This window comes from Aythya ferina, assembly GCF_964211825.1.
Source record: "Aythya ferina genome assembly, chromosome: 3".
NCBI lineage: Eukaryota > Metazoa > Chordata > Aves > Anseriformes > Anatidae > Aythya > Aythya ferina.
In genome coordinates this window covers 87,558,640-87,572,977 of record NC_140298.1, presented here as the reverse complement: position 1 = coordinate 87,572,977, position 14,338 = coordinate 87,558,640, and the positions used below count along the sequence as shown (strand labels likewise).

The following is a 14,338-nucleotide window of genomic DNA, read 5'->3' as shown; positions in this document are numbered from 1 at the left end:
TGGTTTACTTATTCTTCCTTTTCATCTGTTTTTAGTTTTTTTTTTAAACTGGAAATATTTCATCCATTCCATTATCAACTTTTCAATTTCTAAAAATATCACGATTTGACTCAGAAAAGAAAGAGAATAATGAATGCTGGTTTCCAGTATATTTCCTGTAATCCAAAATATTGTATGGAATTTTGATGCAGTCTTACTGAATGTATATCTCCTTGCTTTGAAAAGTCACTTCCTTCAAAAGTTTGCATTTTTATTGCATTTCCATATTCCTGAAACTGTCGTCTGACTTTTACTGCAACTTTCTTCTGGTAACAGCAGGATAATTACATTCACTCAATTGTGCAAAACCGTGCCTGCCACTATCCATTGAACTAAATATAACCCCGATGATTTAAGACTAATAGTTTCCTTCTTTTCCAAGAAAGTAGCAAACTGCATTGAAACTTATAAAATTACCAGTATTGAAAGCTTAAATTTAGCATTCAGCCTCCTGAGGCTGCCAAGGCTCTTAATCTTACTGAATATTTTGCAGCACAAGTCCTGACAGGCAAAATTCCCACCATAGGAGTAAGTCGAGAAGCAAACAGAGCTCGGTCATCCCCTCTGTGACAACAGCAAGCCTGATGCTCACGCTGGGGGATGACTATATCACAGTTGCATCAGTGCTCCGGCATGCCTCTTCAGCAGGCAGGCAGCAGCCACAGGGGATTTCTGCAAAAATCTATTGAAAGATGACATTTTCCTAAAGGGGCATTCTTCGCCTTACTTCTCCCAGTGCTATGGGAAGAATGAACTCAAGCTCTTTATCAATTAATTTCATACAGTGATAACCTACAGGCTACCTGTATTTCTTTCTCCTTTTTCCACTGATTGCCATTGTAGACAGATAACTAGCAAGGCAGTTTCTAATTCTCTCCTACAAGCCAAGGCAGCTTGACAGATCACTTGCAGATGTCTGTTCCTGCTGTCTTTCCAACCTGCCTGGAAATGACCTCCCAAGACGTGTCAGATACCAGGCCAATGCCCACAGCCACTGCGACAGGCTACTTAAATGTCACCACTGTGAACAACCTCTTGTCAGCAGCATTGCAACAGCTGACAGAAATCCTTATACACTGTGGACATCCAGCTACAAGGCAGACCTGTTCCTTTGAATGGAAAATGCTCAAATTAGGAACAATCAGCATAATCTGTTGGCTCTGGTTGCCAAAGATCCTTGTCTGTGATGCTGCATTTTAAACAGACTGGTTGACTCTGGGCTCCAAATGCGCCTTGCCACTGTATCAGCAAGCGGTGCCAATGGCCATCTATCTCATCCTTAACACTGTCCAAACTCCTTGATGTTTTAATACAGACTAAATTAAGGGAGCTTATTCTTAAAGACACCACTGGACTGATTGTTCAATGCACCACCTGTGTCTTTTTGCAGAATCACAGAATGGCTGAGGTTCAAAGAGACCTCTGGATCACCTGGTCCAACCCCTGCTCAAGCAGGGGCACCTGGAACAAGTTTTTGGCTTTTTTTTTTTTTTTTTTTTTTTTGCTAATTATCAGCTCTAATGGAAAGGCACTGAATTTAAATGTCATCATTGGCAAACCTCCTCCATGGTGTCCTCCACGGAAAAGTTATAAGAAGAGCAAAGATGCAGAAGTCTGAATATTTCAGACTTGCATTATTCAACTGATAGAAGTAGACTTTTTAGATTGCCTCCAAATTTTCTTTGTGTGCTTTGCTTACCAAAGAACAACTCATTTCACCACTGATGTTGAGAATACGAATTTTGCATCTCCACTTGCTATCTATCAATTAATCATGAATCTCTCCCATTTCCCCCTGCAAATGTTAGTGTTTCACTGGATTGTAAACAGTACATATATCTTTCTTCAGAAGCACACCTTTGTTTGATATCTGTGAAGCATAATATGCAATGATCTTCAGACTTCTGTTAAATGCTATACCTTAGTCTCCCAAATTCAAGAGACTGGAAATTCAGTTTGTCAGATAGGTGATACTCCTCTTTCTTATTACTCAGAGTGTCTGTTACCTGACTACACTGGGATCTATGCAAACATCTGAAGAAGGATCTGAGACACTGCATAGTAATCGTAGAGTTTCAAGATGATAACATCTGTCCATGTGGAAACTTGGTCCTTCATTTTGAAGTTTGTTTTTAGCAACGGCTTAGAATTGCAAAGGAAACGGGGGAGGGTGGAGGCTGCTTTTCCTTTCGTGCTGCTATACAGGAGCAGATGAAGACAGAAGGTACTTGAATAGCTTCAGTAGAAATGATGCAAAAGACCCTAAATGTAAGCACACACAGTTGAATCTGTTCCAGCTACACCACCTTGAAAAATCAGGACTCCCGAGCAGTCCTCCTGAAGGCTGGCTGTGCAGACATGCCCAGTAACCTTTCAAGCCACCAGCCTCCTTTCAAAGCCTCCAGCTGAGTCCTCCAGCCAAGTTTTCATGCTGCCCTCTCCGTCCTGTTTACTCCAAACTCTATGTCAGGACAGATCAGCTGAGGTAGTAAGGAAATTAAGGGAAAAACTGCAGTTCTTGCTAGTGGTATTTTTGTAGCACTGATCAGCTGGCCCCAGTCTTGCTGTGAACAAAAAAACATTAATATCTTGCAGTCTGAGCTCCTGGAGACTTGGATCTCCCCATTAGTTTACAATTATTTAGTTCACAAGTATAGAAGAGTGACTAATAGGACGAGGATACCTTGTTTCAATATATTATAACATCTCTGATCATTTTTTCATGGCAAGAAGCAGTAAACTCTGTAATACTCTCCACAACGGAAATGATGGTATTATTGTATTATTTATTTATGAAATAAAAAACCAAAGTTGAGAAGCATAAATAAATATGCAATAGGGAATAGCTGCAATGGCAAGAGGAACCTGCTGACCTAGGAGGTCTTTTCTCTCTTTAACACTAGTGATTGCATAGATATATTTTCATTTGTCTTTAATAGAAGATGATAGTAATAATAAATTTAGCTAAATATAACAAGACATGAGGATTCTTGAGGTGATAAGCTGTATAGTTGAATAATCATACATATTTAATAGCCAAAGAAGGAAAATATAATTTACTATTTTTGCTGAGTCTTAGAAATGTTTCTGCTACCCCTGTAGAAAATACTTTTAGCAGCCATTATGAACTTGTTCCATAGTGTTGAGTCAAAATCCTCTTTTAAATCCCAATGCTTTGTATACTTTCTGCTCAGATGGTTTTCAGAGTTTATGCAAGTGCCTTTGGCTACTATAGCACCATGCCTGGGAGCAAAGAATGTCTTTGGCTCCTAGGTGATGGGTTAGTACAGGTCAAGACTCCAGAGAGGAGACAGTATTGGCCCATCTGCCCTACACATAGTGGAATTAATTCTCCATCACTGTTGTCTATCTTGTCTCCTCTATATTGGATCCTCATTTCTTCTGCACATTGTAGTTTAGGATTATTCAGCAAGATAAGAGTAGAGAAATGGAAGAACCAGCACAACTAAATCTGTTTTCCTGTTGTGTAGTGAGTGAGCAAACAAGCTGTGGGTACCTCTTCTAGCTGTGGGCAGAACAACCTACCCAGATTTAATCTTTAAGGCAGGAACTAAGTATGAGTTTGCCTGAAATCCCAGTGCAACAATGCTCCATTTCTTCCTGAGATAGTGACAAGATTGACAAGATGCGTGTTCAAAAAAATAACGTGGGTATGACAGGGCTGCATGGAGGGTTAGAGATGTTCTGACTCAGTGCCAGTCTCAGTGCACTAATGATAAGCGTAATACCTTGTAATGTTCTAACGGGCAACATGAATGGAAAATAAAATACAACAAGTGCAAAGAGAGGTATGAAACTTACACATTCAGAAAACACTGTAATTCTATATCAGTGCCAGTGCTTCATTTGACAGCAGTTAAATGAAATGGATACCACTTTTGGCTGCTAGGGGTCAGCTCAGACAAAAGTTGGTATCAGGCCTTTAACTTTCTAACAATTAACAGGGCATGTAAAGATTAGTGGACCTGTGTTTTAGGTGTTAACTGGTGAGGAACCATTTTGACATACCGGTCTAATTCAACACATAAAAATTTTTTTCTGTTCTCCTCTGGATGCATCATGGAAAAATGGTGCTGCTCATGGCTAATCCTCACCAGAAAATTAGCACACGGTTGACTTGGGCAGGCTCCGACAGTGTATCTTCTACCACATTATATCTGAGTTATAAGAACAGCACATGCCACCGCAGCATGCAGCAATTTAAAAATAGAATTAATGTGTTTTATTTAAAAAAAAAAAAAAAAAAAAAAAAAATCATGAGAAGTACACGGTTTTGTTCTTCTGGGTTAATTCTTACTTTAAGATACTTATGTTCAGTCAGCGCTAGCAGTTACGTACAGCCAGAAGCGACTCGTCTATTTTCTGATGAGTCTGGTTTGCCCCCGTGTGGTGTAACCAAAAAAGACATGTCAAGCTCTATCTTTGCTTTCTCTATTCGCGCTGTTCGTGTTAAAGGCTAGGGGACATAAATAATTTGTGCTCATTTTACCTTTTTTGCACAGGTAGGTTACCCACACGTGTCTGCATAACTGAGCCTTTTGTTTTTATCGTACACCAGAACAAGTCACTTTGTATTCTAGAAGCACAAATGAAGGAGGCTCAAAAGCGTTTTATTCACAATTCAACTACTATTTTTGCATATGCTCGATATAGTTGTAATATTTTTTCCAAATGGGTGTTGAAACCTATAAATCTCAATTACTTGTTATTTCTAGATACTGAAAGACAACTGAGCTTCTAAAATTGAGAGTAAATAACTATGGAGAATAACTACAAAGCAGCTGCCAGGATCCATCACTGAAAGAGTTCACATTTTACGTTTCTTAATTAACTTACGGGCTTTTATAATGCCAGCTTTTTATAACACTTTTATTTTTCACAATTTATGTAAGATTATATGTATTTGAAGCAAAAAGAAGTAAGCAATGAGAGTCCGTTCCAAACACTGCTGAAGTTAATTTAGATGGCATCATGTGAGCTAATACCCAAAACAGAAATGGTATAGTTCTGCCTCATTGGGCTGCTTTCAGTTTGACTTCTGAACATTATGAAGAAACTGCCATGATAACCAAAAAGCTGTTATAGAGCTGCAAAGCAGTGATGAAGATTTTTGTGCACACTGACTAAGAAGCTTCTATGGCTGTTAACAAAATTAGTCTTCTGCCTCTTCTCTTGTAAAGTCACCCATTAGTGATATATTCAGTTGTCTTCACTTACCCTGTTAATTCTCTGGCTCTGCTTTTCTAATAGAGTTTCATATTTTCACTTATATTAAGAGAATGAAGTAAAAAATTGTGATGACCTAAACAGAGAGAATAATAACAAAAGAACAATACTTTCTTGCATGTCAACTACATCATTTATTCTTCATAAGCTGAATAAAGAACTAGATTGCAGGAGATTGTCTGTGCAGCCAGACTGTTATGAACAGAACATCCTGGCATCATTTGACAGCTAAAAGGAAACAAAATCCATATCCCAGCTTCAGAGACCTTCAGATTACAAAAGACACCAAAAGCTATTAGTCTGTAGAACTGTCTCACAATGGAAAAGAGGAAAGTGCGTCATCATCCAACATATTTAAAACTTCATGGAGATCAGCCCTGAACTGTCAAGCTGATGGACTGCTCTTAACAGGCCTTTTCCATTTTAATTTCTATCATCAGAATCATAATTCAAGCTCTATACTAGTGACAAGCAATCTCATTTTTAATTGGAAGTTACCAGAATGGGAAATATCAACAACCTGAGCACTGTGGGAATAAATAGATATTATTTGAAAAAACATTTGTGTATAATACAGAAATCAGTAGAGGTTCACTATGCACTATTAAGCTGACTCTACATATCATGATGTCTGTCCTAACTATACAAAGTATGGTTTTCCTGATGTTCCACTAAACTATTACTATGGGACAGTGTTTTGGATTTGTTATCATTCATTCTCTTACAGCTACTAAATACGCAGCATAATGATCACTGCCATCTGCTCACTGTCATTTGCTTTCCAAATTTGTCTCTTCTATTATTTCAGATTTGCAATTTAATATCAAGCTTTTCATTCTAAGAAGAGCTACTCAGTGGGCATCACTTTTCCACAAAATTAGCATAGAAAACTTGTGAAAAGGTTACATTCCAAAAAAAAAAAAAAAAAAAAAAGGCCATCCATCAATGTTGAATATTTACTGTTATCCCATACATAACATTTTTTGCAGTACAATTCAATGTACAATTAAAAAAAAAAGCTAGCATAAAAAAGCAGAATAGGTGTATACTGATCAACTAAACACACTCTGCACTCTTTAAAATCATGCTATGTGATCTCTGTTACATAATAATTCAAAGGGATAGTACCACGTGTAAGTAATTATAAAATTTGTACTTATAAAAAGGATTTTTTGAAAGAATTCACTTGCCTGAGCTGTACTGAAACTATCTTCAATGTAAAAAGAAACTATCTGACATTACTTTGACAGTAGAATATATTGCATTGTTTTGCAACTGCTTTGAAGATTAATCTGCAAAATGCTTTTTCACCAGAATTATGAAATTTCACGTTGCAAAGAGAAAGTTTAAGGAAACACTTCGTCCATATGATGTCAAAGATGTCATTGAACAGTATTCAGCAGGCCATCTAGACATGTTATGCAGGATCAAGAGTCTACAGTCACGGTATGGAAACATTAAATTCTCTTCTGCATAAGCATCTTGTTATGCCATTCACTGTACAATGAGTATTAGCAACGTTTAACATTTTTGTGTTACATTTGGGCACAAATTGTCATCCATGCTTCAGCCCAGCTGTGTTCAGAACACAGCTGAGCCAGAAATTAAATTGTGTGTGAAAACAAACAAAACACCATGTATCTCATTTGTCCCCAGAAGATGGAAGCCTGAATGATCAAAAAGGTTATCCTTTATCTGGAAAGTTTATTCATAAAGAGGGAACTTAAGTCAGGAGACTGCCAAAAGGATGAAGTCATCATTGTTAACTGCCTTTCTCCCACCCTACCCTTTCTTTTCACATGAAAGAAATCAGGAACTACATGTGAAGTACCGGGTCAGGCAGTGTCTTTTTATGTTCTCAGTTCCCAGCACTAACAAAACAACCATTGCATCATGTGTATTGCTGGCAGCATTGGGGCTTAGACTCCTGCTTAAGACTCAGTTCCCCTGGACTCAATGCTGATGCTCTGAAGGGAGACCTGAGGGTGGTCTCTGGTACGTCTGTTCCTCTCCAACACCAGGCTGTTGGGGAAGGCACCCGCTCTCTTGCCTCCCTGCAAGTCCAGCCCTGGCTCTTCCAGTTGAAGGCTAAATTCTGGCTCCCACTTAGTGCCAACATAAAAGAAAAGCTGTCTGTGATCTAATGTCTAAATGCTCAAAAGTCTCTCGTGTTTTTCCTGATTTTCTAATATAGTTACCTCCTTTCTCAGGTGCTTTTCTGAAGGACTGTGATTTTAATGTTTAATGTACGGATTGAGCAAACACTTCCATATTATCACCATTTTGGGGGATCACAGTAGCTTTTAATTTCTCTTACAGTGTTGACCAAATTCTTGGGAAAGGACAGATCACAGCAGATAAAAGAAGCAGAGAAAAGAATACGGCAGAGAATGAGACAACTGATGACCTCAGCATGTTAGGGCGTGTAGTCAAGGTGGAAAAACAGGTAGAGTCTTCACCATCTTCTGTGACTGTGCTTTTGTCTTGCTCTGTTGCTTTGTCTATTTTATTGCCAGTTTCAAATGACGAACAGTTAAAATATTTTTTTCTGATAGCTGTTTCATTTACACATTGACATAAAAGATACATGAATCATATTACTTCAACTGTGTTCCATGTACAGAAAAAAATAAGAAAAGAAAAATTGCAAGGTACTGGTTCTTTTTATCAGCTTGCTTATGAAAAATCTATAGCTACCAGTCTTTTGACATTATTTTTCATGAGTCAATACCTCATATCAAGCTCCTAACATTTTTCTTTTCAGTGGTTACATTTTCCTTTTGCTTGGGTTCCACATATTTAAAATTCATATTTTGCATTAATATTAACCTTTTCCTCTCCTCCTGTAGGTACAATCCATTGAGTCAAAACTGGACTGTCTGTTAGACATTTATCAACAAGTTTTGCGAAAAGGATCTGCATCAGCGCTCACTTTGGCTTCATTTCAAATGCCAGCTTTCGAGTGTGAGCAGACTTCTGATTATCAAAGTCCATCGGACAGCAAAGATTTGTCTAATTCTGCACAAATTAGTGGATGTGTATCCAGATCAGCCAGTGCCAATCTGCCTCGTGGCCTACAGCTTATACTGACACCAAATGAATTTAGCACTCAGGCTTACTATGCTTTTAGTCCAGCTATGCATAGTCAAGCAACGCAAGTGCCAAACGATGGACCTACAACAGGTAATAACACATCAAACCAAATAAACCAGGCAACTAAGCCAGCAACTCCAACAACATTACAAATACCACCTTTCTCATCAATGAAGCATATCAATAGGCCTGAGCCCGTTCACATTATCCCTGTAACCACGCAGGAAAATATTTCTGATGTCACCGCTTGCCTTGTTGCATCAAAGGACAATGGACAAGTTGCGCAGCCCAGTGCAACAAAGGATCTTGCATGGAGAAAAGGTCTGGATACAGAAGGGGAACCTTTGCTCTCAGTTAAACCTGTGGTGCAAATGGATTTAGGAAAATCTTTATCTGTACAAAACCTTATACAATCAACAGAGGAACTTAATGTACAGATTACTGGCAGTGACTCCAGTGGTTCAAGAGGTAGCCAAGACGTGTACTCCAAATGGAGGGAGTCAAAATTATTTATAACTGATGAAGAGTTGGAGACAGAGGCAGGAACAGAGACTACTGAAGCCATCTCTCGACCATTAGTGGAAACAACTCTCTCTACTGACTCTCTAAGGACTGGAATATCAAGATCATCTCAAAACATTTGCAAGCCAGGGGACGGTACAGAAGCACTCAGTCTGCTCCATGTCAAACTTAAATAACAGCTTGTGGGCTTTCTTCGTTGGCTGGGTCATTCCTCTAGTCATACATATCATAGCATGAACTGTTTTGAAAGCCTTTTTAATATGATAAAATCACAAAAATCAGGATGAATCCGAAAAGCAGTTGAATGAGCCCATATCTTCTAGTTGCATGAAAATGCATGTTTAAGTGACGGCTAAAATTCAGATTTATACCTACAGTACAGCAGCCTTTTGTGTAGTACGGTAGGTTTAAATAAAGAGTTGCCTACAAAGCTAATGCTGCAGGATATATCAAAAAGCAAAAATTTGAGCATTTAGACCTAGTGCCGTTTCTACAGGGCAGAAGTAAAAACCATAAGTTTTAAAGCACTTTGCTTCTGAACTAATTAAATATATATATATGTCCTGATTTAGATGATAGTTTATGTTTACAACAAAAAAAAAAAAATATCTACAGCTGCTAGCAAGGTACCAAGGAAACCAGATATATGGGATTAGAAATGGCTGCCAGTTGCAAGATACACACATGAGCTCATCAGCAATCAGTTATTTTTAACTCGGAAAAACAGTATGTTAATATCCGTCCGATTTTTGGTGATTTAGTGTTGTGACAAAAGTACCCGACACACTGCTACCATCATATTGTTCTTTATAACAAGAACACTCTTTTGTTACAAAAAGTTTGTATCGTAAGGGTCGGGGCTGGCCTCAAAAGTGGATAATTTGGGTGACTGCACTAAGAATTCAGGGGAATTTCTCCTTCTTCCAGTCTCATAAATCTGAAACATTTTGGCAGCAGTACATGAGGGGAAGGCGCAGGCACTGCCTTTGTTGCAGAAGCAATGTTTCCTTCTGAGGAGATTTTGGCAATCTGCCTCGCAGTCACTACCTGATGCCGTGACGGTAATTCATAAGGCTGGGAAAGGAGGGACAAAGAGGAACTGAAATACAGAGTAGATCTAAAGAGGAAAGAACAGGGAAGAGGGAAACACAACACAAAGGATGAAGAAAAAAAAAAAATAGAGATTTAGATGGGCAAGATGAGAAATGATCCCAGAAAACTAAGGATGAAAGGTAAAGAGGCAAAAATATTTTTTAAATACCAGCCTGTCAGTGAGTACTGTTTCCAAAAAGGCCATGTAGGCAACCAGAAATGGAAGTAGGGAAGACCACTTTACCTGAAAAAAATTGAAGGCAGATTTTTTGGTTGTTTTTTTTTTTTTGTGCTTTGGGTTTTTGCTTTTTTTGTTGTTGCTTTTTTGTTTTTGTTTTCTTTCTTCTTTTTTTTTTTTTATTCTTTTTCTTTTTAGTAAAAGGAGAGGAGAAGAGAGGGAAGTTGGCACACACTCTTATAGCTCAACACTGTGTCCCAACCACAGTCATTTCTTGAGAACTTTCCTCCTAAAACCTGAGTTTCCAAATCCAAAGTCTACATCAGACTGAGCATTCCTGCTTGATACATCCTCTTTTTTTCATATCCTACCTACACTTCACTCCTGCTGAGACGCAGGAGCAGTGTTAGTGTCCTCAGCAAGGTTTCACCACTGGAAGAACCCTTGCGGAGCCTAACCAGGCTCTCATTCTTCCCAGCTGAACAAGGTTTTCGTGTGTTGCATACCCCAAAATTTATACCCTATCTGCACCGCAGGCTTGTAGACAGCCGGACTCGGGCTCAACTTCCCTCTAGCAGCAGGAACAGTGAATGTATGGGGGTGCCAGTGCCAGCTCACTCAGGGCAGTGTTTTCTCAAGGCCCAGACCTGCTGGGAACTTGCTATGTACATCAAAAACATCACTCCAGTCTTAATCATGGCTAAATGCTATAGATTGTATCGTGAAGGATCTGTTTACTATGAAACCATTGTAATTTCTGCTTCCATATTTCCTTTACAGAAGTATTCCTGGATATTACATGATAACCTTATTCTGTGAAAGTACATGCAAACTGTAGAGTGTATATATTGTGTCATTATATGGGGTCCACGGATGGTACACTGTGCTCCATGGCTCACACTGGAGCAACCTTCAGCTGTTAAATCCTGAAAGACACCTTGAAGCACAATTTCCTCACCACTGATTTGCCATATAATTTACCACACTCAGCCTTTCCTGTGTTCTTTACTGTGCAGTCTGGTTATGCTAACGCCTGATTACAGCAGTAATTTTGTGAGGATAAATAGATATATTTTTTCCACATCTCCATTCATTTAACTATTAACCTATTTGAATGTGTGCATTTCAGCCAGGCAAATCTAAAAGTTTAAAGTACTATCCAAAACTTAAAAACTCACAAGTTTGGGGGCTTTTCTTTCTTTTTTCTTTTTATTTTTCCCTAATGGTTTATGGTGCCTTTCTTGCCTTTCATATGAAGCCTCCTGCCAGCCTAAGTCCTGGCCCTTAGGTCCAGGTCAGGAGCAAGAGATGAGGCACATGGCAACGATGTGCCAGTAACGAAACTCCCTTCCCCTCCTTGATGAGACAGAAAACTAAAGGCATCATGAATTGGCCTCCAATCTTCCACCTTCATCTGCATGAGCAGATCATTGCACCCCCACTGAGCCAGGCAGGAGGCAATGGGAGTACTTAGCATTGGCTCTGACTGTACGCATTCAGTACCAGAAGCAGGGCCTTGGGTTTTGCTGATAATTTATCTCACAGAAACTTGGTATTTTTGCCTTAAATGACATGCTTGAGTCCTTCTAATTTTAAGTTAATTTATTTAATACAATGTTGTGCACAAAAGAATGAATTCTATAAATTATGTATGAAAATGTTAATGTCTTTACAAAGTACTAATAAATCCAGAAGATCATATCTTTTCAAATTATGGTTTAAAATCCTGATTTTTTTTTCTTTTATGCTCACCTTTATTATTTTTGTAGCTGCAAGTCTTATCATATAGGATTTTTTTTTTAACATAATATTGATAGAAAATAGAAAGAGTAGTGAATATATGAAATCCTGGAGAGGAAGAATTGTTTGTTTGGATTTTTATAAGCTTTGCTCATATTTCCTCATCAAGAGTTTCCTGTTTCTATGCTCTCTCTTTAAACGACAGTGTCATGACTGACAGTCATTCACTGGTTTCACAAAAGAAGGACCTGTAAGGCTTTTCAAGTCTTGTCCTGAGCTGCTTATTAAATTCAAGCTCATGATAGCTAATAAAAATTTTTTGTGAGTAGGGACAGAGGACAATTTTTTTTTTCTGACTTACAATCCATTTGAGGGTTGTTGAAGAGAGAATTTGAACCTAAGTAAGAGCTTCAGGAATTAAGCCTTATCCAAATAACTGTTTTCTGATCAGCATGTTTCTTGTATCTGATTGAAGAGAGAACTGAAAAGAATAGTTTTGATGATTATTATTTGTTTAAGAATTTGTATTTGCTCCTGGCTTATATGATCTATACTTTTTATTTAAATATGAATATAGTGTTTTAGCCTAGGGTTCAAGATTGCAAAGATCATACACTTTTATTCACAGTGCCCACGGTTGTTACATATGTTTTTGAGATAATCCTACTTAAAGTGACTGCTGTCATTATAGTACGGTGATGAGTAATTCACCTGCTCTTCTGTGATAAGTCAAATCATACTGAATTGCTGATGTATAGTAGAACATCTGATGTACAGTAGTATTTCTGGATTGGGACCTGCAATCCTTACGCAAGCAAAAATTCTACTGAATTCAGTAAGAATTTTTCTTGAATTCGGGAGCTGAGACTCAAATCCTTACTTTGTTGGGCATCTGTTTAAAGTGAAAATGGTAATATTCCAATTATTTCCTGAGGAAAATAATACTTAGCTGAATTTACCCATGTCACATTGACTATATAAGAGATAACGCACAAAGTACTGATGTAAAAAGGGAAGATAAGGGACATTTTTAAAAAGCACAGAGAAAATGAGAATAATCAGAAATGAGGAGTAAGCAGGAAAAGAAAATATAACAGCAAATGAATGAAAAAAAAAAAAAAAAAAAAAAAAAGGTTTAAAGACTTGAGGCTAAATTCATCCTTGGATGGCTTCACTGACTTCAATGAATTCACTGCCCAACTGGGTGAAGTTCAGCCTTCATTGGGATAACCAGGCTCAGTTCCACTGACCTTAAAGGAACTGAACCCACCTATACCAGGAATGAACTTGCCTCTCTGGGCCAACTTTTATCCTGACTCATATGTCATACAATCCTTTTGGATTATCACAGAATCATTAGGTTTGAATGAGATACAGGTCAGAAAAGAATTTGCCCCAGATATTTCTGCTTCACTTTTTTTTTTTTTTCAAGTGTGTTAATCGACTTAATTCAAATGGATTACAACATCACACAAAGTGCTGTCACTGTCTAAAAAACAAGTTAACTGGTTTTTGAAATAAGAATTGTCCCCTGCAGCGTCAGTGGAAGCATGTAATATTCTCCCGTTCATTCATCTGAATGCAGATGTGGCCATTCCCTCAGCTACACCCAGGACAACTCCACACATACTCGGTATCACTTGCTATTGGAAGCATTTTTTTACTTCTTTGAAAGACAAAAAGCCAGCTTTGCAACAGGTGTAGAAAGTACGAAGGCTGCTTCCACTGACACTGCAATGGCATTAGCCAGTACATTACAATGTTAATTGTAACTTCTTGACAAAGTTGAATCCATATTGTTGTTAATAAAAATGATTTGAAAAGTACTGACCATGCTTACTGTTGTTTTTTTCTTTGTCTTATAAGATTGTATGGTGTGAGCACATATCGGAGAAAAACAAAAAAAAAAATAACTTATATTTTTCCTTTGGATTTTTTGTAATTTTTAAATAAATAGACCAAAATACCACAAAGGAAATGTAGTGGTACAAAATGCACGCAAACCAATCTGCCATGCCCAGTTTCTGGTCACTGTTTACAGCAGTTTATGTAAGCTCTGGATGTTTCAACACCTACGAGGACATTTGAGAGGCATTATTGCCTTTCCTACTAGGTAAGGGAATTTACTCAGGATTGCAACCACAGCCTGCCTTCCTCACACAGTTCCTTCTGCCGTTCTACTGAGGATAAAATTTGCATGAAATGCTACTTTTCAGGATTTTTTTTAACTTTTTTATTGTGATAGTGACCAAACACTTGTAGAGTCTGCCCGGAGAGGCTGCGGAACCTCACTGCTCGGGGACACCCAGCGGCACCTCACACGAGCCCTGTCAGAGCAGGTGCCGGCCAACCCACCCAGAGGCCCAGCAGCACCAACCGCTGCCCCTAACGGCCGCCCACGGCCGTCTGAGTGCAGAGCGCTGCGTG

At 38.4% G+C, this 14,338-nt stretch overlaps 1 protein-coding gene across 1 annotated transcript in view; it reads left to right on the top strand.

Annotated features, from left to right (window-relative positions):
* The window catches only part of KCNQ5 (potassium voltage-gated channel subfamily Q member 5), a 290,627-nt gene extending 280,507 nt beyond the window's left edge, over nucleotides 1-10,120 (top strand). The window contains exons 12-14 of the mRNA XM_084514930.1: nucleotides 6,601-6,732; nucleotides 7,606-7,732; nucleotides 8,136-10,120. Coding sequence (XP_084371056.1) covers nucleotides 6,601-6,732; nucleotides 7,606-7,732; nucleotides 8,136-9,077 — 1,201 coding nt within the window. The 3' untranslated portion in view covers nucleotides 9,078-10,120. The remainder of the gene's footprint in view (nucleotides 1-6,600; nucleotides 6,733-7,605; nucleotides 7,733-8,135) is intronic.
* Nucleotides 10,121-14,338: the final 4,218 nt, after the last annotated feature.